Below are 26,705 nucleotides of genomic sequence, written 5' to 3'. Positions count from 1 at the left end.
AGGGGGAGGGGGTACTCTGACTATCACAAGAAGCTATGCATCGTGCGACCCTTACGCTTCCTTCGAGCTTAGCAGCCTCCCGCACGCTAATCAATGACCAATCCTTTATTTCGACAAACTGTATTTTATGCTAGTTACACAGTAAGTAACAAACTGATTTTTCTTTCGGTAGCATAAATCTCAATTTTTTTCAACTCGAAATCGATCGAATATCTCTGAAGGGACGAATAAATCTGATTTATCTTCTAGATTTATTGGATAACAGCATCGACTTATTCACTGGATAATGATTTATCCATTGGATAGCGCTATCCACCCATAGTACACAATGAACCGGGCCCTGTGCATGCCTGCTTGCATTGTACGCCAGGGTGGATAGCGCTATCCGCTGGATAAATCATTATCCAGTGGATAGGATGATGCTCTTATCCAATAAATCTAGAAGATAAATAAGACTTATTCGTCGGATAGCGCTGATCCCACCTTCGTACAACCGGACGTAAACGTTTAAGGCAGATTTAGAAACTTGTAGCTCACTAATTCCTGGTTAGGACTTGAGTCACTTTAAAACTTGTTATCTGGATTTTTTTGAAAACGGAATTTTTCATCTAATTCAAAACAATTCTTATTCTAATTCTATTTATTTATTTTTTTCCAAAAAAATCCTCCTCCAATGCGAATCGTTTTCCCCGCGTATCCGTTTTCGAAAAGTTGCGCAAATAAAAAAAATAATTCAAAATGAATATCTCTACGTCGGTGGACGGGGCTTCAGTCACTACCTTGGATATTTTGAATAAAAGCTGAATACAAAAGGATTTTTTGTATTTCGTGCAGAGTACATTACTGAGCTAACGGGGTGCCGAGTGACAATTGTAAGATGCCATGTTATCTTCAGTTAAGCTCTCCTCAACCATTTTGTTCTGAGGACAAAAAAGATAAACATCTGTTGGAAGACAATCAATAATCAGTGTCAAACTATCAGCAGGAATTAAACAAACAAAAAACCCTATAATAGAATTAAGACCAATGACTTTCTAATTTGGAGATCAACGTAAAACGACCTGTGTCAACAAGTGATCATGATTTTTTTAAACTTTTGAACGAAACACTTTTGAAAAAGCTGCAAGTAGAGAAAGTGTTAAGAGCAAAAAATTTTTCAATAATGAGCAATAATGGCAAAAAGCGCCAAAAACTAGACTTTCGTATGAGTTTTGATCCCAATTTTCGTTTTGGGTTAACACTCGAAACCTTTTCATAACAGTTAGAAACTGATGTACTATGATAAAATGCTTGTTTGAAGCGGTATTTTCGATTGTACAAAGATGTTTAGTTGCATTTGAGTTAAAATATAGTTTTGTCAGGCTTTTTTTATAGAAAATGTATGGGAAATAAGCAAATGAAGGCCTAAACCTCATTTTCGAATAAAATTTTTGCTTTGGGTTAACACTTTGATTCCACTTTCATAGGTCATCTCCACTTCCAAACAAGTTAAACTTTCTGAATAACAAGAATTTAGCCTTGTACAACAGCCTTTCTTCAAGAAAATAGTTTTTGGCGCTCACTGCTTGAATAGGAAAAGAATTCTCTCGTAATGTTTTGTGGGACGAGTGAACGACTTCGGTCGTGTTTGAGTTCAAATCTAATCAACAAGAAAGACAAGACTGACAAACAATGTTATAAACACACATTTATTAATACTGTATGTCTTTTCATTGGCCTTTTTAACATGACTAGCTATTATAGCACTATCAATAGACTTGCTTTTCATTTCATAAAACAATTAAAGACAACATTGATTGAAGAATTTCAAAGTAAATTATGGAATTGAATCAAAAAGGCCGTTTCGAATTCGAGCAATTATGTTTTCTACTGGCAAACTAATAAACATTAGTTAGAAAATGAGTCACCATTTAAAGTGTATATGACACGAAAACATTCCATCATTTAAAATGTATAGTTTGTTAGTAATAATGAATATATCGTAACAAAATTTGTTTCAAAAGCTTATTTCTTGAGATATTTGCGAAAGTTAATCCCAATTTGTGACGTCATTTTGTTGACACGTACTCTAGATTCAGTAGTAATGTACTAAATATAAATTGTAATTCATATAAATTAACAACAAAAGACATATTTTAGTCAGCTTCATTTGATAGCTTACGTAGTACTCTTCCAATGTTGGGAAATTGAAAAGTGTACTACTTGAAATTAAGATTCTATATTCAAACATATTTCGTGTATTTGCAACTAAATCTGGAGACTTGTAAACAAAATGACGTCACAACTCGTGCTAAATTTTTTTGAATTTCTAGAGAAATACGTTTTTGGAACAAATTTAACCGTGATATTCTTATTAATGCCAATAAACTACACATTCTTAACATTAAAATTTTTTCGTGTCATATACACTTAAAAGAAAATATATTAAGTTTAAAGGCTCAAGGCTGTTAAATGCTGTTTATTATGATTTTAAAAGTTGTTGCTAATCGTTTAAAAACATCGCATGCGAAAAGATGAGAGTATAAATAACAACTGCGCGATAAGAAATACTTCATAAAAACACGGTTCACCGACTTTTAGCTTTACCGTTTTGTTTGCCTTTATTCTGACAAATTGTTTCAAACTTTTTTCTCTTTTTGTTCTTCTTGTTTTATTTTTCAGGCCTCATTGAACTGTAAAAGTTTTATCTTTGTTTGATCAAGATAAATTTTAGATCGACAGGATAAGTTGAACTTATTTTGAAATGAGAAAGATGCAGCATTTTGGACAAGAAAAATGGTGATTATTTTCTAAATAGCAAAAATTAATTAAATTTTTGGTCGGCCGACTTCAGCTTTTTGATGTATATCAGCTCTAAGACTTGCTCTTAGCCCATCTTGCCTCTTAGCTCATATTATGCCCCCACTAACACAGTCATATAGTACATATAACTTCAACTCCTGCGCGCCCAATATTCAACAGAATTTGACTAGTGATAAGTGAAATGGCCTTCACTGAAATAGCTCTGGTGCTGGCAGAAATTATCAATGTTTTAGTGGATGAAACCCGTATAAAAAAGATATAAATATGAAAAGATATGAATAAGCTACTGAGATGAAGAGAAGTGAAGAGGAGTTAGACGACAAAACTTAATTTACAAAAAGGGAAGAGAGAAGGAAAGAAAAAAAGATATAACTAGCTAAAAACTAGTGTGAGCTGCGTCGGTGTTTCTAATGAAACAGTAATGATGAAAAGGTAAATTATACACCGTGAAAAGATGAAAAAACTTACTGACGTTTCGGACGCTAGTCCTTCGTCGGAGTAAAAGAGAAAAGAAAAAAGAATAAAAGAGAAAGAAATTAAAAGAAAAAAAGAAAGAGGAAGAGGTATATCTTTAAAAAAAAAAAACAGAATTAGCCCACGGTATTCCCTATTTAATCATGACCTCCTACTTTATAATTCTCAGTCAAGAAACGGCTTCAAAAGGTAAATCCGTATTTACGATCATGAATGATTTAGGTATTTAATTAATATTGACACGTTTAAATTTATGACACCAACTTGGCTCACAACAAGACTGAGAAAAAATATGCTTTTCATACGCATGCCTAGCAAAGGTATCACTCAAAATGGGAACGCAACGTGACACTAAAATGGTTTTTATGACTTGACACTTAAATGGCTTCCAATGATGTTAAAATGATTTACTAATGAATGACTTGACAGTGAAATGGCTTTCCGTTGTTTAAGTCGAACTCGAACTCAAACTACGAGACGTAAAAGTCAGAGACTTTAAGAAACTATAATTGATGTATCAGCGTAAAAAGATTATTTGAATGTAAAATTGAATAAATCATATAACGTGTGCAGCATTTCGAAACAGCCTAGCGGCACAATTAGACTAAATGACTCAGCTAAATTTACTGTATGCAATATTCCCAATCAGATTTTTTTTTTCTTTCTTTCTTTCTTTTTCTTTTACATACTTTAGCTTCCTAACTGTTCATTAATTAATATATTGCAATTCTACAAAATTCCATATATGACGGTTTTGGAAAACGATTTTTTGATCGTACTGAAATATGAGGCATATTTCTAGCTTCTGTGGAAGGAAAAACTATCTAAATACCAAGTTTTGTAATGAGCTGTATAAATTTTTCAAGATTTGTTCGCCTTGGTAGCGTCAATTTTTTTCCACAAGCGAGTTTAATCAAGTTATGAGATGAGAAAATAAGACGGCTGAGAAAATTCAGTAAAATGCTAATATACAAGAGTATACGGATAATCTAAATTATCCCCCAAGGTCTACTGTCGTCAAAAATTCGTATAGTCTGAACCATTTAATAGCCAAAACTGACCTAAAATAAGTGTTGTTTTTACGAAGTTTGGCGGGAGTAAATTAACAAATTATTTTAACACCAATATTAATTTTCCTAAACCGTCTTTCCTCTATACAAACGATCTAGTTACAATTATGACTATTTGAATTATTTTTAGTGGGTTATGCGTTTGTTTTTAATCGATGGAGATATTACTAGAAATATAAATAATTGTTTTTAAATGTAGACCAATGTTGTACGGTAAAAGGTGTTTAACTGTGAGATGAAGGGAACCAAAAATGAAAACGGTTCAAAGAAAACTTATTCAATATTTATGCTGTTTTGAACTAGCTATTGCTAGGAATAATCAATACGTCAAGCTTTAGTCTAGTGTTAGCGGTGTTCTATAAAATCCTATTTCAAAAACGGTTTTCAAGATGGAAAAAAAAAGATTTACTAGTTTCATTTGAGGCCATCGAGAATTCTTTCTTTTCATAAAATCATTCTTTTTTTTTTTTTTTTTTTTTTTTTTTTTTTTTTTTCATTTTATCTTTATGTTAAAACCTTTGTGATCTTTCTAGAAAAATCTTGACTTTCCTTTTAGAGATTTTGTATTTTATTGATTTATAACTAAAAGTATTTTTGCGTCAAAAAAATAAAGAATAAGAAAGAAAGCCTTCAGATTAAGCTTAATAACTATGGCTTAAATCGAGCAAGTAGTCCTAACATTAAGCACAAAAGCGCGCGAAACGAAGAGGAGGTTCGTTTATCTTGAAAAGCTCTCTAGAACTGCGAATATCATTATTTAGAACAAAGAAAGAAAAGACTTCTATCATCGAAAATACTTAACAAAGATATCTAAAGGTAAATGGAGATATCCGTTAGTCTAGAACACTCGAATTCAAGTTGAGCTGAATTCCTAAAGACGTGTACATCAAGAGAAATCACTCGTAAGCAATTTTTTCTATCGAATTCTTTTTTTAGAAAAACAGAACAAGAAATGCAAGAGGCTCGTAATGACCATTTTTGTAATTATCGATCGAATTAGAGAATTACACGAGGATAAATCCAAAAAAAGGCGAACAAAAATAACTATTTACTATCATTTTGGGATTTCCTTCGAGTATTTTAAGACTAGGTATTTATATTTCTCATTTTCTGAGTTCTAAAAGAGGGAAAACCCATTATTATTTGAAGACATATAGTGCAGAAACATCTGCAATCTGACAGCTAAAGGGCGTGAAAATTTTATCTCAATTACTTTGAATAAAAAAAAGAAAAAAAGTCCATAACAAACCCGCTCGCTAGATTTCCCTTGCCACCCTAGTCGCCATAAAGTCGTCTCGTTTGAATAGTTTTTTCTCGAACTGACGTCGAGTCTCTTTTAATTTTTATTAACAGATCTGAGTCCAATTAGGCACTCATTAATTCGAGCTCCATTTAACAGCAGGACCACTTGGTCAATACAAAATGGCAGAATAAGACACGACCTTGAATTGTTTGTATTCGCATGCATCAATTCTTAAATGTTAATAAACTGCTTTAGGCGTGTATATTTGTGTATTATAATAATTACTCTGGAAAGAAATTGAAAAATCAATTCGTATTTCGAGTCTTTACTCAAATCTACTAGGACGTTTACAGAAAAGTAACATAGCTTGTTTCCTGTTAGAGCAAGCTTTAAACAAACTGTTAAAAACGATTTAACAGACGTTTTCAAAAAAGTTTTATTTTATATCTTTACGAAGCTCTAGGGAGAAGAAAAAGTGAACGAAATCCCGCGTTGAACTGTAGTTTTTACATTACGAAGATAATCGTGTTAGGTTTTCAGTCGCCATCTTTGTGTCAAAAAGTTCTAAGACTCGAACGGACCTCTTTATTTCAATATGATAATAGCCTTCAGAACCGTGTTAATATTCTAATAAAATGTTTCAGCCGGTTTACCTTGCGAACAAAAGACCAGAGCGATTCTTTAAGAAGATTTGGTTCGAGTTAATACACAAACACGGTTCTTGTCGCCCGTAAGAAAAAACTCGCAAAGAGACTTTTTTCCCCTTTTCTCTTGCCTGCTTCTAACTCCCTGAATTTAAAACAAAATTTAAAAAGAAAACAACTGAAAACACTTTGTTTTATTCTGTCGATAAGCAATCAAATATTTACCATACATCTGCGCTCATCATACCCTAGCCTCATCACGAATAACGAGAAAACGCTAAAACCCCAGTTTCTCGCAGAAGTGTACTAAGTATTCTATTTAACGAGGATATGAAGATTGGGACTAGATACGTTAATATATATTGATCTGATGTTAAATTGCGTTCGTTGTTTATCAATGTCTTTTTTTGAAGCTTTCATTCTGAACGTCGCTCCAAAGCGATAAATATATTTAGGAAGCCCGCTCTTCTTCATTTGCTTTTTTAAGAGTCATTTCTTTTGTATTCGTAATATTTCGAATTAGAATGATTCGTTGTTGAAACCTGTTTGGTCTTTGAGAAATGAGAGCATAAAACGAGAATATTCTATCGAGACTGTCGATCATGACAGGTGAACTATCGCTCTTTGACACTAGAGAATAAGACCTCGGTTTGAATGAGTTTTCTTCTCTCAAAACAAAATACTATTCCCCCCAAAAATTACCACTCCAGATTCTTTGTTTTTCTTTGGATTTTAACAGTTTAATGTATACCAAGAAAATGTCTGATACATTTAGGATATTTACAAGCAAGAATCGTATAGCAACAACTCGAACTCTCCAAGTATTCAACAGAACAAAAGGATTGTACAAGCATTTCCGTTTCGTCTTGAAACAGAATAAATCTAAAGTTCACGAGCTATTTGTTTTGTAAATGAGCTTCTAACCATTTGCGACCAATTCAAGTCTATTTAGTAAAAAGCTACAAAGAGAAATTTGCTCATTTAGTCTCAATTTACTATGTTTGACGAAACCGTTTTTAGAAAAATCTCATTTAGGTGATACTTTTATAATCTTTTACCTTTGTTTTTAAACTCTAACTAGAAAAAAACGGCTTTCGTTTCTTTATCAACATGCATATTGACTCTAACGTTTTAAATAGCTAAATATGTTTTTCGTTTTAAGGTCTTTGGACAAATTGGTTCCTAGCTGGAGTTCATTAACGAATGTCTCATGTCAGTAAAGTTTATTGTGTATACCAAAGTACTTAGGACAATTATGACTTTTGATCAAACATTGCCGCGAGTAGTGGCGTCTCTTAGCTATAGCAAGCTATCTTAAAAAAATACTCTACCTTAGGGATATAGCGTACCAAGATTAAGGTTTATTTTTTAGTTAAACCAGAAAAAACTTTAAAATCGAAGTCAAAGATTTTTTTTAGGAGTGAAAATGATGAAACAAACTCTAGTCTACAAATTAAAGAGCATAAAGAGTAGTATTACTTCCTCTTTATTTCGTTTTTATTTTTTGAATGGGCTAGAAGAATGCAAGGAGTTTAACTCTGATTCCAGTGTTTAAAGTCTGAGTTTAGCCGCTTTGAAACGGCTTTTTTCTCGTACCGTTTGGCAAATTTCTTCGTGTTTAAGGTCACTAGTGATAACTTGGAACAAATTCGAAGGCAGACATCGACGAGGAATGGTTTTTGGCTTTAATTCGAAGAGCTTCGAGCGCCATTTTAGGTTGTTCGTTAGGATACGCTCCTTGGCAGGTCCAAAGTTGAGCATTGTGGACTGGAAGTTGTGGCGAGCCCATGTAATTTTGAGCTGAAGCGGACAACGAAGAAAGCAGACCTGGATAACTACTATGTCCACTGACTGAAGGCATTCCTGATGGAAGGCTTAGGAAATAGTTGGGTGTTCCACAAGGGATGCCTGGTCTTGGAGCGATTGGAAGTTGGCCTCCGTTGTGCCGATCATGATGAAGTCTGTTCTTCTTTAAGAGAGACTGGTTTGGATTCTGAAGTTTGCGCCACTTCGCTCGTCTGTTTTGAAACCAAACCTAAAAATAATAAACAAATAATAATAAAAAACAATCGTTAACAATTGATCAAGTTTTAGCTGCTTGAGGAATTAAGAGCACGAAAACAACCAATTCCCCCCAAAAAATGGATCACTTTTGCCGAATAAATTGAATTCCAATTTCGATATATAAAAAAAACGTAGAGAAGAAGCTCTATCGTTTCTATCTATTTAGCTAGAAACTTGACATAAATAATGCTTTTTAGACGAAGTATTAAAATATCAAAATGATGTCAAATGATTTGATCAATTGGCAGGGTGAAAATGGCGCTAATTCTTTTTACCTGCAAATTTTATTTAACACTAATTCTTTTCACTACGTTGAAATAATTTTTCAATTTTGAACGCTATTAAAAGATTGTCTAATTGGAACCGGCTTAGGAGTCTTGAAGCAAATGGTTTAGCAGAGCATCTTGTGTCTCGTAGTTTTCAGTACGTCTTTTAGTGGCCGAGTTTGCGTCTTCTTCGTTTGATTTTTTTTTTTTTTTTTTTTTTGTGAATTGTTATTCTGTGATTCTGTGGTAAAGAAAGACCGAAATTTTGAACTTTCATGACCGAACAAGAAAAAGAAAAAGGTGGAGTTTTCTTTGTCAAAACGAAGACAAGAATTTATTTTTATATCCTTTGACCTTCGGCAAACCTTTCCCTCGATCACTGAAGGAGTATATTTCAGTTATTAACAGTATCTCTGCAACTCGTACAAGGTAAAGAATACTAAAATTCAATTACTTTAAATCAAGGGAAAAGTGCTTTTTCAAGTCTAAAAATTTCCGAGGCAAAAAAGATCTAGGTGAATATTGTAATAGGATTATTCTTAGTTTGACTTGGGGGGATTTCGAACACGGCCACGCCCATTCGCGATGGCCTGCATAATTACAAAGTGGCCTAACGATTTTTTCTCTCCCTTTGAATTAGATTACAACTACGTGTTAAAGTAAATTCGAATAGCAATGAAATTAAGATGATAAATCCTTAGTAGATTGTGGAGAAGGAAGGGTATTTTTACGTACCTGGATTCTAGCTTCGCTAATGTTGATTTTGACAGCAAGTTCCTCGCGAAGAGCGATATCGGGGTAATGTTTTTTCTCGAAGACCTTCTCAAGCTCTTGTAGTTGCTGTTTCGTGAAAGTTGTTCTGTTCCTTCTTTGCTTTCTTCGAACAGTAGCGGGGTTTTCGCCATCGCTCGTGTTATCAGGTGTACCGCGAGATGGATCAGGTTGATCAGAGGAATAGCTTCGATAAACAACTGGATCTGTGAACACAGAAACAATAAGAGGTCAACAAGATACACTTATTTCCTGTCCTCAGTATTTACTCATGAACTTCCTAGATCTATTAACTCATTTCCTGATACCGGAATTCAGGTCACAATACTTGTAGCTGAAGTTTACTCAAACGATTTGGTTTTTTATTCGATGCGGGCAGGAGATTAAAAGATTTCGAGTTCCAAGAAGTCTAGCAACGCTTGCCTTTTTCAGTCATGAACTGGTAACATCTTATTCAATGCAACGTCCAAAATATCAACGACGATAAAACGAACAAAATCCTGGAATACTCACGGGATGAGGATAGTGGTTCAAGTCCAATTACATCACTGAGGACGTACTGATTCTGAGCCTTTGGCAGCGCCATAGATTGTCCAATAGTACCTTGAAGCATGCTTCGAGTTTGGAGTGTGTCAGCGTTTTGAAGTTTCCCTATTTTGGACACTACTTATTAGCCGCTTTATGAAGTCATTACATCTACATTGCTTAATTGTATTGTGTTAGTTTGTAGCAGGTGCTATTTCTAACTCTCACCCATAAACTAAAACCTATAAAATGAAAACTCGGTCTCGTTTGAATATAGACAATGGGAAATTTCATTACCAATGTTCAAACCAGTACGGTGCACCTGTCAAGTGCTCGCTCGCTCGCCCTTACTGGATCCCTAATGCATATCATTTCTACTTGAAAAACAATGTAATATCAATGCTAATATTCTTTTGAATAGAAAACGAGTTTACACACTATAAACAACTAGCGGGATGTTGTTGCGAGTTGTTTTAGTAGGCAAACACTAGGGTTGATAGAAACGACTTCTCAGTAGAAAGGACTTGTGTTTTGGACAGGTTATTTTTTCTTTTCTGATGCGCCAGTTTTGGGGCCGTTTTAGTACGGTATTGTTTTATGAAGCCTGATCGAATTCAAGGCTTCACAACCACTAATTAATACGAGTAAAATAATATTTAAAATCAACTTGGGAATTTGATTTTCTATTATCGTTTCTGGCAATCTTATTGCAATTTGATCACATTTGGTTGTGCTATACTCTTTTTACTTTTTTTTGGCATTTAGACAGTCTTTTCACCTCACGCGTCATTTTTCCCCGATCTGAGTTTCAAACTTCGCCTGAGGTGGCCCCAAAATTCAAGCAAAACCGAGAGCAGAATAAATGGAGAAAATTTCTCAGCCCTTGGAAAGCGATATGCTCCCCCAGTCTCAGTTTTCATGCCTGTCAGGCTGGAAGAGTGTTGCTACATCAATAGAGTGGAAGCTGGGCGTGGACAACTCAGCTACTATCGTAATGCTTGTATTTAGTGACTCAGGTGCCCGTCTTAATCCAAAGCTAAACTAGAGAAGAAAAGATTTGAAAGACTCCCATGGACTTTGGTTCATACGCAAAGGCAGATGTCTTCTCGCAAATGGTGCGAACTTACAACGCCGATCCTGCTCACCGAGTCCCTCTCCTCAAAGCCGTTTTATTGGCACAAGCAATAATCACGATTCAAGCTTTGTGAAGACTACTTTTCCACTTGCTTCAACTTGAACAGATAATTATCAACATTATAAGAAATCTAATAATATTTTGTTTAATGTTGATTTGCCTGGCGTCGGCATGGCATCGTATGGAATGGATGCTTTTTCGCCTAGTTGGCACTTTTATGCGATTTTTCTCGACATTTGAAGCACTAACTGGTGTTAATAATTTGTACATACGCTACTTATCCATTTTCAATACATTTGTCAATGTGAATATCACAAGTTTGGGTCAAGGGTCCTAAGTAAAGACGTCACTGGAAGTTTCTTTGGTAAAAAAAAGGAGAAAAAAGAAGGCATATTGTTTTCAAAGGGTCTGGAGATAGTGTCCAGACTGTGGGTCTGTGTGATGTTTACACAAGAATCGGTCATCAACGACAATCATAGGACGGAATTAAAACCATTAAAACATATTCGTAAAATTACAGAATTCTTTATCCTTTGTGCTTGAGTAATTTGGAGTTCATTTAAACGATTACCAATAGAGTGAGCGCAGAGAGGTCGTACCATTGTCGGTATAATCCGTTCATTGGTTAACAAAGTAATTCAATAAACAGCGCTCGGCCGAAAACACATAACAGAGCGACTCCAACTATTGAATGCTTTGAAACTATTGTTCTTAATACGCTTTTTATACTAAAATCTTCGTCAGATAAAGAACTTTAGAACAAGTTTTCCTTCTTAACGAAAAGAGATCTTTTTACTTGATAAATATTTATGTTCGTTCTTCACGTCGGAACGATTTTACGAACATAGCACGAGTTTATGTCGGTAACTTGTTTTTTTCGATGTGGTTGGAAATTTAGAAGAAAAATTAAGAAACTTTTCTTTCACACAAGTCTAATTAAAGTGCACTAAGTTGGTTTGAATTGAGATAATGAGAACTGATTCTATATTTAAGAGTAAGATTTGTAAAGGAAATTCAAAACACTGAAATGGTTTTTTTACCCCAAAACAAAAGACAAGCAAGCTGCAGAGCAAAGATAAATTCAACTATCAAAATTGCAAACCGCTCTGTTTTTCCCAAATACAAAGGCCACGAGACAAAGAAAAGGGAAACAGTTGATAAAAAAACTTGTCTTTAGGCTTTAAATGGGCCTCCTCGAATAAAGAAGAGAGCTCTAAAGGACTTCGTGAAGATTTTCCCTATTTCGTCTAACAGCGTCACTGATAAATAAGTTGGAATACCCCTCGTCTCTAAGGCTCCCAATCCTAATCATTAGAAGAATGGCGTATTTTACTAACAAAAGATCATAGAACCCTTTATATTGACCAGTCCATTACGCACCAATTAAACGGTAAATGATGATATATCGACTCAGGAATAAATTGATTATTTTTTCATAGATTTTAGAACAAACATGTTATATATAGATCGTGGCACTTTGCAAAATGCGCGCGTAAAACTGTCTCCTATCATCAGTGAAGATTTTAACAAAATAATCCCGGTTCTTAAATTTTTTAGCTCCGAAAAAATGAGGAGCAGTTGAATGTATTCATAACAAGAACAAAAACACCGAAGAAAATGAAAAACTCGGGCCTTTAATTATTTCACATTCTATCATGAAGTTTGGATCAAATGACAAATTACGATAATAGGCTTTAAAAGACGAGCTCTCTTTAATGTGTGTGAATAAAAGGAACAAAAATACATAGTACCTCCACAGTTCTCAATTTTGAAGGAACCCTATTCTCGATAATCATTGATCTTTGAACGTAGAAATTAGAATTTAAATAGATGCACAAGACCACCAACTGAGGAAGTCGAAAGGAACTTTGTCCGTGGCGCCGCTCTAGGGCAAAGAGTATTTCATTTTCTTTCATAATTATAAGTAAGACGAGAGATGAAGTAATTTTATGCATTACACTTGATTAAAAAATTCGATTGCTTTTGCTAATGGTATTGGGGAAGTCTTAGAACTACGCACACACACATTTCATTAGTTCCAACAAAATATAATAACCAAAGAAGCAAGAACCCCCACAATGTTAGGGTCGTTTTTTCAGATACTTGAAAATGACAACAACTAATAAAAAAAAGATGAAAACAAAAAAGAAGACACAGATCAAAAGCTGGTCTGAACTAAAATTTTTTTTGATAAAACCACCTTGAGATAAAAACACGATATTGGTATATTGCTTTAGCATTGTCTAGCAATTTACTATATTAGACCGAATGATATCGAGCTTGCTCTCATATGCTTGCGTTTAACGACGATCAAAACGAATGATTTTAATTTTAATACAGCTTTTGAACTACTCGGCATTTCAGTCGTTTCAATCAAAAAAAGACTTACAATATTCTTCAACATTTTAGAGCAATTTCGCTTTCAACTATTTCCAGACGCTCATTTATCACTGACAATTAGTTTCTACAGTAGAATTAAGTTTAGATTTTCTTTAATTTAAATATATCAAATGTTTTGATTAAGATAAATTTTTAAAATTCGATATAGACTAGACAGAATTCGATTCCTTTATTTTATTTTATTTTATTTTTAGAAAAAAATATATTCATGAGGACATTAAAAATTAATGAGAAAAAAAAAAGGCATCGTTTGTGAGATTAATAGAACCAGACAAAAAAAGAAAAACTAAAAGGTTGCTTTCTTAAACCTTTTTCAATAAAAACCCCATGAAAATTCCATCCACCGACACTAAGAAGTATAACTTTATTTCGTTGAAATCAGTTAATGTTTTTAACCAAATTTTATTAAATAGTCCTTTTGGTCTGGCAGTATATTTATAAAATAGAATAAGTTCGAGGTGAAAATTGTTAAAATGAAAAATGAAATTAGAAAATAGGGGAAAATTTGTTTATGAGTTCGTTTTCTTGTTCGTAATTACGAACACAGCCTAAAGCAACTATTTGCTAAACTAATATACTAAAGGCAAACTTAATCGAGCTTACTATATGTTTACTTAAAACTGTGTTTTCCTCACTGATATATAGTTTAATTTGAGGAAATAGTTTACTCTATTGCACTATGGCGGGATAGATTATTCAAAAGCGCTTTGCTGCAGCCTGAAATTAATCTGACCATAGATCTGACATATGCAGAAAGATTAGTTGAGTTTAGTGTACGATTTCTTCTCAACTTATGTCAATCAGCACTTATTTAACTGTCTTTAGATTGTAATTGTCCCCTTAAAACAAAAGATAAATTCCTTTATTACTTATCTAAATTTATTTAATGTGGCAAGAGAATTCACTAGCCACAAAGAGTACTCTACTAGTAGCTGTTTCTGTTAAATTTTGACTCTGAAATATTTTCTTTAAAAAAGTGCAATTTCTTTCTAGTTTTTACTCATTTATTCTCTCGTTTTCGCTTTCTTTTTGTTCTTCCTCTGTCCTTGTTTTATTCAGCTGTCCCTAGCCAGAGTACTTTTGAATCATTACTATTAATATCATCGAAAACGTAGATCTTTACAAGCGATTTTGGAATTAATTCAGCACATCGAGAAAGAGTGTCGCGCTTAATAATGATGAAGCTGTGAAACTGTGAAACGACTAGATTTATGGCAAAATCATTGGCAATTCTTTCCCTAAACAAAAAGAAGCCGTATAATAGGATTGTTTCTAAGAAGACGTGGTCTTTCACTCTCTTTTCCAATTATTCTAATCCTCATCATCCAAATCCCTGAATGGAATATTGCATCGTGATTTTCATCCCCCAAAAAGCCTCTACAGAATAATTTCCTCTGGCACAGAGATGCGTCGTAACAAAATATAAAATAAAAAGACTCAGTACAAATTCGGAACGAGGGTTTCCTTTGAAAAGCAGCCGATCTAACATTGGAAAAGGTTTTAAGAAATGAAGTAAAATCATGATAATGGTAACTATGTGTTGAGTAAATTACACGGCTTCTGTGTGCTAGTGTGTTAGCACTATTCAAAAACCCTTGCCTTTTTTTGAATAATATTTTTTTGAGTATCTATAAAGTATCTTGAAATGGCTTGATTTAGCAGGCATATTAACGTATCTATTGTGTCATAAAACCTAGCAACATATAGTCATTGTAGTTAATTAAGCTTTCAATCAATAAATATGCCATTATTTCAGGTTATTAAGACCAACGAATGACTACGTTTTGATGTGCAAAATGTTATGAAATTTTAGAGAATGAAGAAAATCAACCAATTAAGATTTTATGGAAGAAAATAAAAATCGCAAAAAAAAAAAAAAAGATTAATGTAAACATATCATTACTGTAGTAAACCTATTGTCAACGAAACAAGCTCTTTTAATGAAAGTTGGCTTTTAATTGAAGTCTGTAATTGAAATATTTCGATTGAGTGTAAAGCCTACGTTACCCTAGCTCTAAATTGGCTTTCAACTATGTACTGAAAACCAATCAAAAAACAGAGAAACGCACGTCATCCAATCACAAAGCGGAAGCCATTTGAGAGTTCGGTTACCGAGTTTCTTCTCCATCGAAAAAAATTTCTTTGAAAATTTTGAATTCAATTTTATGTTAAAAAATAAATTAATAAGCGATCAACAACAACAAGATTCAAAGTACTGGAATATTAACATTGTCAACATCGGGGAAAAAAGTTTTTTTGTTCGCAAAAAATTCGAACGTTTTGATAATCTGGCCTAAGTGGTCAGCGGCATGTATTGGCCGTGTAAGTAATTCATAACCTTTATCGACCAGTAACATTCATTTTATAACTGTCTCTTAAGGCCCATGTCTTTGAGTACGCTAGGCTTTTGGATTGCACAACAAGGTGTAGGATTTCGGAATTAAAGAGGATGATAATACTTTGAAAACATTTCAAGAGGTTATGAGAAGTTAGGACCCGCCTATGTTTTTTTGTTCGACTTGGTTTAACTTTCTTGGCGTGTGGTAGGAAACAGAACCCTGACTGAGAAAACAAATAGATAAAACTTTATTGTCTAGTTAAATAAATGTTTTGACTTTCAACACGTGGATTTTGATCACGTTCTAAGATCGATAACCCACAACAATAACGAAGAATTTTAGATCGAAATAAACTTCGCAACTTAGTCAGGTATACCACACTTCATAAAAAATGTGTCATAAAAACTTAGCAGTGCTTGATAAAGACATCATACCTTTTCTCAACATAATTTGAGTTACGCTTTTCTTTTGCATAAACTTATTTTATAGCCTAGCATTCAAGATGATTTTCAAAAGGCTCTATATCATCTACATAAAACAAATAAACCGTTTTTGTTTTACAATAATAGACATTTGTTAACAAAACTGTAGCCCTCGTTACATAATCGAATTGGATTTTCAAAAGTTGATGTTTGCAAAAACCGAGGGAAGAAACGAGGAAAAAACCAAGGAAAAAAAGGAAAAACCTGAAACTAGTAACTCTGCTCACCGGCATAAGATGGATTGTTCCTTCGTTGAAAGACAAAAAGAAAACTATTGCCAAACTACCGAAAAACCGAGTTTTTCTGGATATCAGTCAAACTATATAAAATACTATGTGACTCGCTGCATGCATCTTGCATGTTGCTCAGTAAAAATACTCAGCACGGGTCAGTCGAATTTGACCACCAACCCGCAGTAGAGCCACACTGTTTGAAGTTTCCGAAATTAGGTGACTGAATAGCGTGGGCAGCTTAGAGACGGAGTTTCCCTACAGACCGCGAGGGACCCTAGTAGAGTTAACACGTACTATTGAAATAATATTGAATTAGAAATGGAATTGTTTTGGGACATGTTTTATGACCACGCATCCTGCCTGATGACAAATTGCATTAAAAAATAATAGTATTTGAGTAAAATACAGCTTCGTGGTTTGTCATCATGGCTCGTGTGAAATACTAGGTCGAAAAACTAATAAAAAATTATAGCAACCAGAAATGCATCAAAATATCGGCTCGATTTTTGTTTTATTCCGAGATGAAAGCTCTACAGTTTGAAGGCGTCAATACCAAGGGCAGACTACACATAACTACACAATTTGATAGGGTAACTAGATTTGCACAAAGTAAATCAAACAAGGTTTAGATATGAAGCACTGGACGAAACGAAATAGAGACTACACGACCAGTACAAGCTCAGAGAACAATTTACAAGGTATAAATGAAGTGTTGGTTGGAAGGGTCTTGTTCAAAGTCCAACATTGCACAATTCCTGTCACTACAGCTAGTAGCAGATACGTTTGTTAGGGACATTGACAATTACAACTATACCAAAAAAAATTAAACCGACTCACCGAAGAAAAGATTTTACATTTTAAGGTAAATCCAAGAGTAAAGATTACGCGGACATCAAAAACATGAATGTTTTGCTTTTTTGTGTTGTTCAGACAAAAACCTCTGTTTTAGGATATGATTTCTTTATTTACTATTATGGCTAACTAGAAAGATTGTAAGCTTCGGTATTCTATATTTTTTTACTTCGTAATTGTAAAAACTCTCTCCGCAAAACCTGGTAGTCAAATCAACCTTTGTAATGTAGTGTCGTATCACAAATGAAGACATTTTTTAAACATTTCAATCAAATAGTTTTGTCTAGTTTTAAACATAGAGGGGAATGGTTAGGAAGGCTCTTCGATTGTCTATGTTTCAAAGAGGAGGATAAGCACACGAATAAATAGAAAGGTGGTAAAATAAAGAGCGCAAAATGTGTACTTAACGTCAGATAAAGTTATACAGTTGTGTATTTCAAACATTTCTTCTCTTAATTCAAGTTTATTGTTATATTGTAGAACATCTGTGAAGATACATTGTTTAACTTGGATGAAAGCATTTGTCGTTTGAGCGCTTTTGCATAGGATTGTTCAAACTCTCAAAAGTACCTCAATTAAAACGCCCTTTAATGAAAAGAATTCAGACCTTGTTTATAATTCATTTAACAGAACCGTGACCATCTGTTTGCTTAAAGTGTAAGAAATTCTCCAACTTCTTATTCACTGTTAGAAAAAATTACACATATACAAAATGAGGCAAAGCTTGCTAACAACCATTGGTTAAAAAAGTTAAAATGTGCAAGGATTCGCCTTTTTTCACCCGGATCACTCGTTGGCCGAGCCATCAAGCTTTCCACGACCGAAGAAACGAGTTCTTACATGATTCTATAAGGCTTTAGTCTAACATTTTGGACTTTTATTTAAACATAGAGAAGAAAAGTAAACAAAGAAACCGTAAAAAGAGAAGGTATTAGCAGTGCTTGTGAGAAAGAGTAGTTCTTTTAATTTTTTTAAACTGTTTTTAATCTATTATAAAAGATAGATAAATGCACTCTGTCTGAAGGTAATTAGGATCTTAAATTATACAGTATAGATCCATAACAGGAAATTCAATGAAACCCAATTGTTTTACAATATTATAAACTACTTTCCGAACTGTAATATAAGAAGTTCTTCAAATTTTTAACACTACTAAAACTATCTCAATTTAAGTTTTTTTTATGGTGAAAAACGACTATGAAATAAAAATAATTTAAGTCATAATACGAAGATTTACGAGACTAAATAGGCGACAATACTGATAATAATTTGGATAAGATTACATTTTTTCACTATTTCTCCAGGTTTTATTACTAAAGGTTCATGCAAGGTTCTGGAGAATTCTGGCAAATCCTCTGTGGCGCTAGAACGTTCTAAAACTGAAGCTTCCAATTCTGAAGAATTATAAATAATTCATCAGGGTTTGAATCATTTGTAGAACGTTTAAGGGGCACTATTTTAAGCGAAGTAAAAGAGTACTAAAAATTCTTCGAAGCTTCAATTTTTTCGGCCGCTCGTTAGTTGTTTTGCAGTGAGCGGACAACAGCAACAGCATCAATAACTTCTTCAACACTCGCTCGACTCAGAAACATTAGCTGCAACTGAAAAAAATAATTAACAGGTAGGAATTTTATTTTCAAAGGTATATATTCCTTCCTTCCTCCCTCTTTCCCTTCCTCCCTCCCTCCCTCCCTCCCTCCCTCCCTCCCTTCCTTCCTACCTTCCTCCCTTCCTTCCTCTCTCCCTCCCTCCCTCCCTCCCTTCCTACCTTCCTCCCTTCCTTCCTATTTTTATTCTCCTTCTTTCTTTCATACATTCCTTACTATTTCGTTCGTTCGTTTCTCCCCACCTTTATTCCCTCCCTCCCTCCCTCCCTCCCTCCCTCCCTCCCTCCCTTTCTTCATTAACAGTAACCTGACACATCCCTATTTACAGGTGTGTACAAACTTAAGACAAGGACGGCAACAACACCGCCCAACAACTAATTCAATTATTACCATTTTCTCAACACTCATTACTTTCTTCTCTTGAGCTCTTACAGCCAGCATCTTCGTCGAGCTCTCAAGAAGCCATCTGTCAATAAAATAAGCCACAAAACACCATAATTAACGCCAAAAAAAACAACATTAAAAGACAAAACTCTCAGCCAAATCTTACCTGAGGACGACACCTTGCGTGACAAGAAATCGGTCACGCAACCACCACGCAGGTGCAAAAAGAAATACATACAAGATGGTGACCGCTTGAGCTGCTGAGAGGCGCTCGTGCTGTTCTCGACGAAGTAGATTAGAAACAACCCAGCGAACAGCTCCTGGGGCACTAGAACGCGAAACATGAAAATTTCATTGCGTATTACCGTGGATTTTTTTAAAGATTTTACCACCGTTTACAGCTTAGTTGGAAAGAGCGTTGGTCTGTTGTGCGGGAGGTTATGGTTCGAGTCCTGGATCGTAAATTTAAGTGTGGGAACGAACGAACGAACGAGACTGCATTCTGTATGCAAGAGTAGACTCAGAAAAAAATGAGTTGTCAGTCTTAAGCAACAGCAATTTAAATTATAGAAATTGTATTAAAATAGCATAGGACCAAGTATCGGGTACTCTGGGCGCTTTTTATTTTTCATTTTTGTAAAGAGCAGGATTTGTGGTTTAACGCGACTCCTATGTTGTTGTTGTTGTGGTTTTTTTTTTGACAAGGAGATTTAGATCTTAAATCTAGTATTAGTTAGAAGGCTCTTGTCAGCTCTGCTGCACAACGTTAACTCTTACCATAGCGCATAATAGTTCTGAACGCACATATATGAATGGATAATTATCGTTTACGTGGTTGCTGGCTAGGCAAGCACCCGCACAGACCTTTTTTGAGGTAGCGACCAGGTACAAATATTTTTAGTTCATCATGCCTTATATGATGATGTTTGCACCACATCTAGACTAGAATGCTTGTCATGTTTATGGAACTCAGGAAAGGCCAACACATTCTAATTGAGTCACTTACTTCTTAAGGCGTGGTAGATCTGTCTCTTTATACAAACTACTGTCTAGTCTCTCAAGACCAAAGGGGTTTGGTGATCCAAAAAGTTCGTAAGCGATTGCACCAGCAGCCCATGCTGAGAAACAAAGCGTCATTAATGTTTAAAATCTCAATATTTTAAAATGATTTTAACGAATAACAGCAGAAATTACAGACTCAAGACAAAAACTCAAAGTAAAAGTGCAAGGTGAATATATTTTTTCTTATTGCGCATCTGCATTTTTACTTCCGTTTCCGGTCTTGAGCCCGCAATTTTGTGTGCTTTGATTGGCTCCACTTGGCACATACACGATACCTTATGAAAATATCTACCATGTACAAACAGTCAAGTAACGTACTTACCATCAGCTTTACTGTAATCAATCACTACACCATTACCAGGCTGTGCAGTAACAACCTGCAAATATAACAGCATGCATGTTTATTTTCCTTTATTTATTCTTCATTTTTTTCCATTGCTTTGTATATCCATCCAATCATTCATTCTCTCCTTACTAATTCATTTCTTCATCCATTTATTCTCTCCGTCCGTCATTCATTTATTCATTCCCTCCTTTCCTCATTCCTTCACTCATCCATCCATCCATCCATTCATCCATCCATCCATCCATTTCCTCCTCCCTCATTAATCCATTTATTCATTCATTCATTTATCATTCATCCATCCATCCATCCATTCGTTCCCTCTAGACAAGACCTAACAAGACAAGACAATTAAGCCAATACTATCACATCCTACTCACCTCTGGTGCCATCAGAGCCAGATTCCCTCCACGATCAGTCTCTTGAGTCACGAATGGAAGCTTCATCCCTAACCTCTTTTCAGCCAAACAGCAATCAAAATCACAGATCAGCAGCCTCGGACAACCCAGGGTAGATATATCTAGCAGCAGATTGTCAGTCTTCAGGTCTCTGTGTGCTATACCAAGACTACAGAGGTGAGATATGCCATTTAAGAGTTGTAAGAGTAGTAGTGTTGATGTTCTTGTATAAAGGGTGTGAGATGCTATATATTCCTCCACAGTACAATCCATCCTTTAAGGTAAAGAAAAAAAAGGCTAGTGCATCAGATGAAACTACTTTAACCAGCCAGTTGATAAGCCAGTTAGATTTGGGATAAAATTGCATGTGCACTGAAAACGATACTTAAACTATGAACTGGCTTGTTTTTCTCTACTCACTGCTACCCCCATTGATTCCCTTAAAAATATTAACATCAGAATGTAAAAGCCATTGTGTTATGACCCACAGATTGTATTGCAAAGTCTATAAAAAGCCGAGGAACTGCATCTTGCACACTAGTGTAAAGAGGGGGGAACAGGGCATGTGACCCCACCCCCTCAAGAGTTTGCTCTTTTCATTAAAATGTCATTAATTCCTGTGGGATTCCTGTGGATTTACTGGAAAAATGGTAATTGCCTCCCTGTAATCAAGACCTCACTATGCCCCTGATCTCGCAGTCATGTCAGAGACGCTTAGTCTCTAATGCACTCTACTGTATGCTTCATATGGCTGCCAAAACAGTAACAAGGTTTATGATAATAAAAATATGTAACGAAATATTCTTTAGAAGGTGAGGTTCTTTACCTTGGCATGACTGTAAACATTGTCCTGTTTCTACCAATGCCAGAAGGATCATGTCTGGATGGGAGGGAAGCAGGATATGATTCCTTCGCATCTGGAAGGCATGGAACTGAATCCAAAAAGCTGTGGAGTACTGGCAGGATGTTGAAGTGTGGGGTCGCTCTGATGTAGCTAGAGTCTTGAAGGGAAGATTGAAACTACATGATTATGATTATAGTGAGAGACCTGTTGAGGTAGATTTATGTGATGATCATGATTATGGTCTTGACCCCTACAATAGTTTCAGTGTTTTGAGGTGATAATGGTGATGGTGATGATGATTATGATGAAGATTGTGATGATGATGGTGATGATGATGATGATGATGATATTGAGGATGGTGGTGAGGATGGTGATAATGATGATGATGACGATGGTGATGATGATGATGATGACAATGATGATGGTGATGATGATGATGGTGATGATGATGATGATAATGATGGTGATGATGGTGGTGATGATAGTGATGATGATAGTTATGATGGTGATGATGATGGTGATGATGATGGCGATGATGATGATGGTGATGATAGTTATGATGGTGATGACGATAGTGATAGTGATGATGGTGATAATGATAATGATGATGATAATGATGGTGGCAGTGGTGGTGATGATGTTGATGTATAATGATGATGATGATTAATTTAATGATGATCATGATGATGATCATGACAATATGTTGAGGTGATATAGACAATGATAATGATCATGGTGATTATGATATCAATGATGATGAAGAAAGGACTCTCAAGAATATATCTTGAACTAATGCCTCCACAATAATCATTCCAACAGCACAGATAAAACCAGATCAAAGATATCATTGCAGCAATCATTATGAATTGTCTTGAAATTAAAAAATATATAATCATATACCTTCAGACTGTTCTTCCCCTTCCTTGTTGCAAATGCTAAGCACTTCTTGTTCTTTTGAAAATTTCTAGAATAGGATAAATGAACGAATTAAACCATTCCATTCCAAATCACCCATTCCATTTTACAAAGGAAAGGTTCACCAACCTCCCTACTCATAAACACACACAAACAAAATCATAATTTCTGAAACTTCATATGAGCCATAATTCAGAACTTTTTGTATTGATTCTAAGTTATGAAGGTTTATACTTCTATAACATATATCTACTGTTATAACAATCTCAAATGCCTACCCCTACCTTCCATCTATAATTAATTATAGCTAAATTCGATTTTAGAAAGAAAAATTGCTTTATCCAAATCAAAATGCGCAAAACCATCTTTCGAAAAGAAGTGGTCCCCTTTTTCTAAATTTTTGAGCAAAGATATTTCAAATAGTGTAGATTGATTAAGATAAGTTTCTCTTTTGAGTCTTTACAGTGCAAAAATAATAATATATATTCTTTTTGTTGTTGTTTGTTGTTTTTTTTTTTGTTTGTTTGTTTGTTTGTTTGTATTGTCTATTATATACGACAATAATAATTAGAAGAACAATCTAAATTTAATAGAAAATGTCACTTTCTTTTTTTTCCCCTCTCTCTCTATTTTCTTCTTCAAAAACATTCAAATGTCATATAAATAGTAGGGGAGGAGGTCGGTAACAAAAATAAATTAATTAATTTAAAATAATAATAATAATAATAATGAAAAAAATCACCAACATGTATAAGAAATATAAGGAAAAGAGACAGAAAATGTTATGTATAGCTTTATGTGTATATCTGTATATTGTAAAGTAAAACGTCTTTGTTTTAATAAAGTATTTATTATTGAAAAAAAAAAAAAAATCTATAATTAATGCACTTACCCTTGTTAGATCATATGTTTTTGAAGAGCAAAAGTTAAAAAGCATCTTCACAGCAAGCTGAAAATCCAATAAAAAATTTTGTTATCTAAATTTTTTTTGTTAGCCTCTGAAAAGAATCAACTTCTAAATTCCAGATTGATCAGGGAACAATTGAGGGAACAATTTTATGTATTTACATACTTTTTCATTATTTCTGTTAGCTTTGTACACAGCAGAATTGGATGACGGCTTTCCCAGTCTATCTGTAATCTTGTAGTCAGATAACTGCAAGTTCTTGTGATCCTGCTGGCTAGTTATGCTCTTTTCCTTTGATAACAAAAATGAATTCAAATACCTGTCAATTATTTCTTTAAACTCTTTTTATCAGGATTAATATAATGCCTGGTCTGTCACCAATCATGATCACTAGCCAAATTAGCTTTAGCTTGGTACTGTCATACAGTAACTCGTTTCTGGCTGAACAGTACTGGTCAAAGTGATTGGCAAACAAATATTTGACCAGACAAGTTTCAATTCTGGCTGGACTTTGTCCAAAGAAGACCAGTCCTTACTTTAAGCCCTATATTTCATAAATCTGGAGACATTTTGTATGACAACAGTATGCCAATTGCAACAAATTTATAGTAAAAAGTTGACAAGCCAACAAAAGCACACAAGATATTTTGTTAGAATACTTTTTGAGAGCTCCGTAGTCCATGTTGCATCCACTGGTACAGTCTCTGGAAATCTTCTTCTTCTTCTCTGCACTCATTTGTCTTCACATTTAGGTCTATAAACCAAGTATTAAGTATAAGAAAATTAGACATGTTGTAGAAGAAATACATTAGCATCTCGTTTGAAATTAATGCTCATATACTCACCAGCTGAGCAAACAAAACCAAGGAATGCAAATAATGGACCTTGGATTCCCCCCCTTCTCATAAGACGAAATATTGCATTGCCTGGAAAGAAACACTATTATGTTAATTGAAGTAGTATTGAGTATATTGTACTTCTTCATCATTATTAATAAATAAGCATTAAGTATCATCAACATCATCATCATGCAATCATCATCATCAATAATGATAATAATATCATCAAACTCAGCATCATTTCTGATTGGCAGAATGCTTGATAAGTGTCAAGAAGCACTCTGCTACGCGTCGTGCTTCTCCTAACACTTCTCTCGTGTTCTGACAACCCCCGCATGCTTCATAACTGCACACAGCACGCGTGCGCGTTTTCTATTTCTTCATCATCATCAATATTACCATTATTATGATTATCATCATCTTAATCATCAACACCATCATCTTCATTATAACCATTACCATCATCATAATCATCACCAACATCACTGTCATCATCATCATTATCATCATCATCTTCACATCACCACCATTACCATCATTGTTATCACTATCATCAGCATCATCATCATCATCATCATCCTTATCAACAACATCACATTCACCACCACCATATTGATTTTTATCACTTTATTATCATACCATTGGGTTACATTTATCTGGAGAAAAGCAAAAAAAATTGTCATCACAATTTACCCTTAAAAATGGAGCCATAGTTTGTAATCAGACTGGACCTCCCTTGCACAAAGCCCTGATAAGCAGCTCTGGTTAAAGAAGACGTCAGAAAACTTGATCTTGTTGTGTTTGGGGCAGACACCAGTCCACTATGTTGACCATAGTGGGCAACTGCTTTCGTTTGCTGGCTATGTAAAGGTACTTGGTTTGCCTTACTATATGGTACTAAAAGGAAATATAATATTTTTTAAATACTTATTGATAAATATTTCACAGTCATGCACAGATATGAATTTCAAAAACGAAAGCTCCTATCAAAAAATACCTGAGTCATTAAATTTACTGCCATAAAATTTGGAATTTTTTCTTAATATTTATTTTGTTTCTTCGATATTTCTGCTTAAATTAAATACCTACCTTCTCTAAGGACCTCAAACCTCCGAAATACAGAGCGAATTACCACTTTTCCGAGACGAAAAAGCGACATTTTTCTACATGTTGTTGTCACTCAACCAACATCCGCCACTTTCAGGGAAAAAAGCAAAACACAGGAACCCCAAGCATTACAGTATGACGTCACTCCTCGGCCTCGTTTCAAGGAAAAGAAAAGGGTCGACCGGTTGAAAGAACAAAGCTTACTTTCGTTCCAGATGGTATTGGCCTATATTATCCTACTACATCCAATATATATACACTTATTTATCTATATTTATTACAAAGTAATTTACGGTGAGTTTTGAACCTAAGCCAAAATTTAAAAAAATTAAAAAAAATCGACTCCACTTTGCCATACCCCCGAGACATCCGCAGAGCTGGGGCGTCGTATGGACTTCGGACCTGACGGCGATTAAATCCTTCTGCCCTTGGGTGTACGAATTACGCAAGAAAATGTTCTAGCCGAAGCATCAGGGGAGAGACCAGCCGGCCCCCAGACCATATCGGCTAATCCCTTGCATCTCTGCCACGCACGGAATCGGTTGAAAACCTCATGTTAAAAAGTCTAATCTATCCGGTGCATTGTTTTCACCGCTATTGTTGTGCAAATTTCATAGAACCGTGGCCCAGTGGAAAAAACTTGTGTATGCAATATGTACTGAGTCAAGCCCGTCTAAGGAGGGTTAGCACTTGGATGGGTGACATGAAAGTTGTACCTACTCAAGCTTTTGTTTCTATTTTCTATTTTATCCTTTTTTTTTTTTTTTTTTTTTTTTTTTTAATCAATTTGAAAATTATAGAATGAATATCCAACTTGTGGTTGTAGCATAGTGTAACCGATTGTCCTTCTACTAGGTATTACCTATGTTATCATACCTCTTGAAAGGACAAAGCTTAGTATCACGAATGAATTGTCCTTCTAGATGGTATTAACAGGGTCTCGAAGGGGTAGTCCCAACTCCCCCCCCCCCCCCCCCCCCCTTCCCTCGAAATCTCGCG

General features: G+C 34.8%; 2 protein-coding genes across 3 annotated transcripts; both read right to left on the bottom strand.

The window, feature by feature from the left end:
* Nucleotides 1-90: 90 nt before the first annotated feature.
* On the bottom strand, nt 91-25,823 carry LOC116303573 (serine/threonine-protein kinase PINK1, mitochondrial). Of its 2 annotated transcripts, XM_031713142.2 has the most exons (14): nt 25,689-25,823; nt 25,293-25,496; nt 24,606-24,686; nt 24,420-24,514; nt 23,926-24,051; nt 23,746-23,802; nt 22,839-22,902; nt 21,921-22,095; nt 21,077-21,368; nt 20,676-20,730; nt 20,298-20,409; nt 19,458-19,619; nt 19,298-19,373; nt 17,872-18,901 (listed from the first exon to the last, which is right to left on the bottom strand). In XM_031713142.2, exons 1-14 carry the CDS (start codon nt 25,756-25,758, stop codon nt 18,818-18,820), a joined length of 1,653 nt encoding a protein of 550 aa, XP_031569002.1. In that variant the 5' UTR covers nt 25,759-25,823; the 3' UTR covers nt 17,872-18,817. The 2 variants fall into 2 exon arrangements, with proteins under 2 accessions (XP_031569010.1, XP_031569002.1); XM_031713150.2 differs by lacking the exons at nt 17,872-18,901; nt 19,298-19,373; nt 19,458-19,619 and adding an exon at nt 91-920.
* LOC116303590 (retinal homeobox protein Rx1) lies at nt 6,985-16,530 on the bottom strand. Its single transcript, XM_031713162.2, has 4 exons — nt 16,443-16,530; nt 9,848-9,985; nt 9,299-9,540; nt 6,985-8,268 (listed from the first exon to the last, which is right to left on the bottom strand). The coding sequence occupies exons 2-4, from the start codon at nt 9,945-9,947 to the stop codon at nt 7,861-7,863; spliced, it is 750 nt and encodes a 249-aa protein (XP_031569022.1). The 5' UTR covers nt 9,948-9,985; nt 16,443-16,530; the 3' UTR covers nt 6,985-7,860.
* Nucleotides 25,824-26,705: the final 882 nt, after the last annotated feature.

The sequence above is a fragment of the Actinia tenebrosa genome, unplaced genomic scaffold (genome assembly GCF_029948245.1).
Source record: "Actinia tenebrosa isolate PJP-AT-01 unplaced genomic scaffold, QUT_ActTen_1.0 PGA_scaffold1__47_contigs__length_23844297, whole genome shotgun sequence".
Classification (NCBI taxonomy): Eukaryota; Metazoa; Cnidaria; class Anthozoa; order Actiniaria; family Actiniidae; genus Actinia; species Actinia tenebrosa.
The sequence above is the reverse complement of the archived record's forward strand: the minus strand, read 5'-3'. Positions and strand labels throughout refer to the sequence as shown.

Bases quoted from the DNA above. Each gene is read 5' to 3' on its own strand.
- LOC116303590 (XM_031713162.2), bottom strand. From the start codon at position 9,947: ATGCTTCAAGGTACTATTGGACAATCTATGGCGCTGCCAAAGGCTCAG. The intron at 9,541-9,847 runs GTGAGTATTCCA...CTGTGTTCACAG, and splicing joins TGAACCACTATCCTCATCCC to ATCCAGTTGTTTATCGAAGC. The intron at 8,269-9,298 runs GTACGTAAAAAT...TATTATTTTTAG, and splicing joins TTAGCGAAGCTAGAATCCAG to GTTTGGTTTCAAAACAGACG.
- LOC116303573 (XM_031713142.2), bottom strand. From the start codon at position 25,758: ATGTCGCTTTTTCGTCTCGGAAAAGTGGTAATTCGCTCTGTATTTCGG. The intron at 22,903-23,745 runs GTAAGTGCATTA...ATCCTATTCTAG, and splicing joins AAACATATGATCTAACAAGG to AAATTTTCAAAAGAACAAGA. The intron at 18,902-19,297 runs GTAATAATTGAA...TATTTTTTTCAG, and splicing joins TAATGAGTGTTGAGAAAATG to TTGCAGCTAATGTTTCTGAG.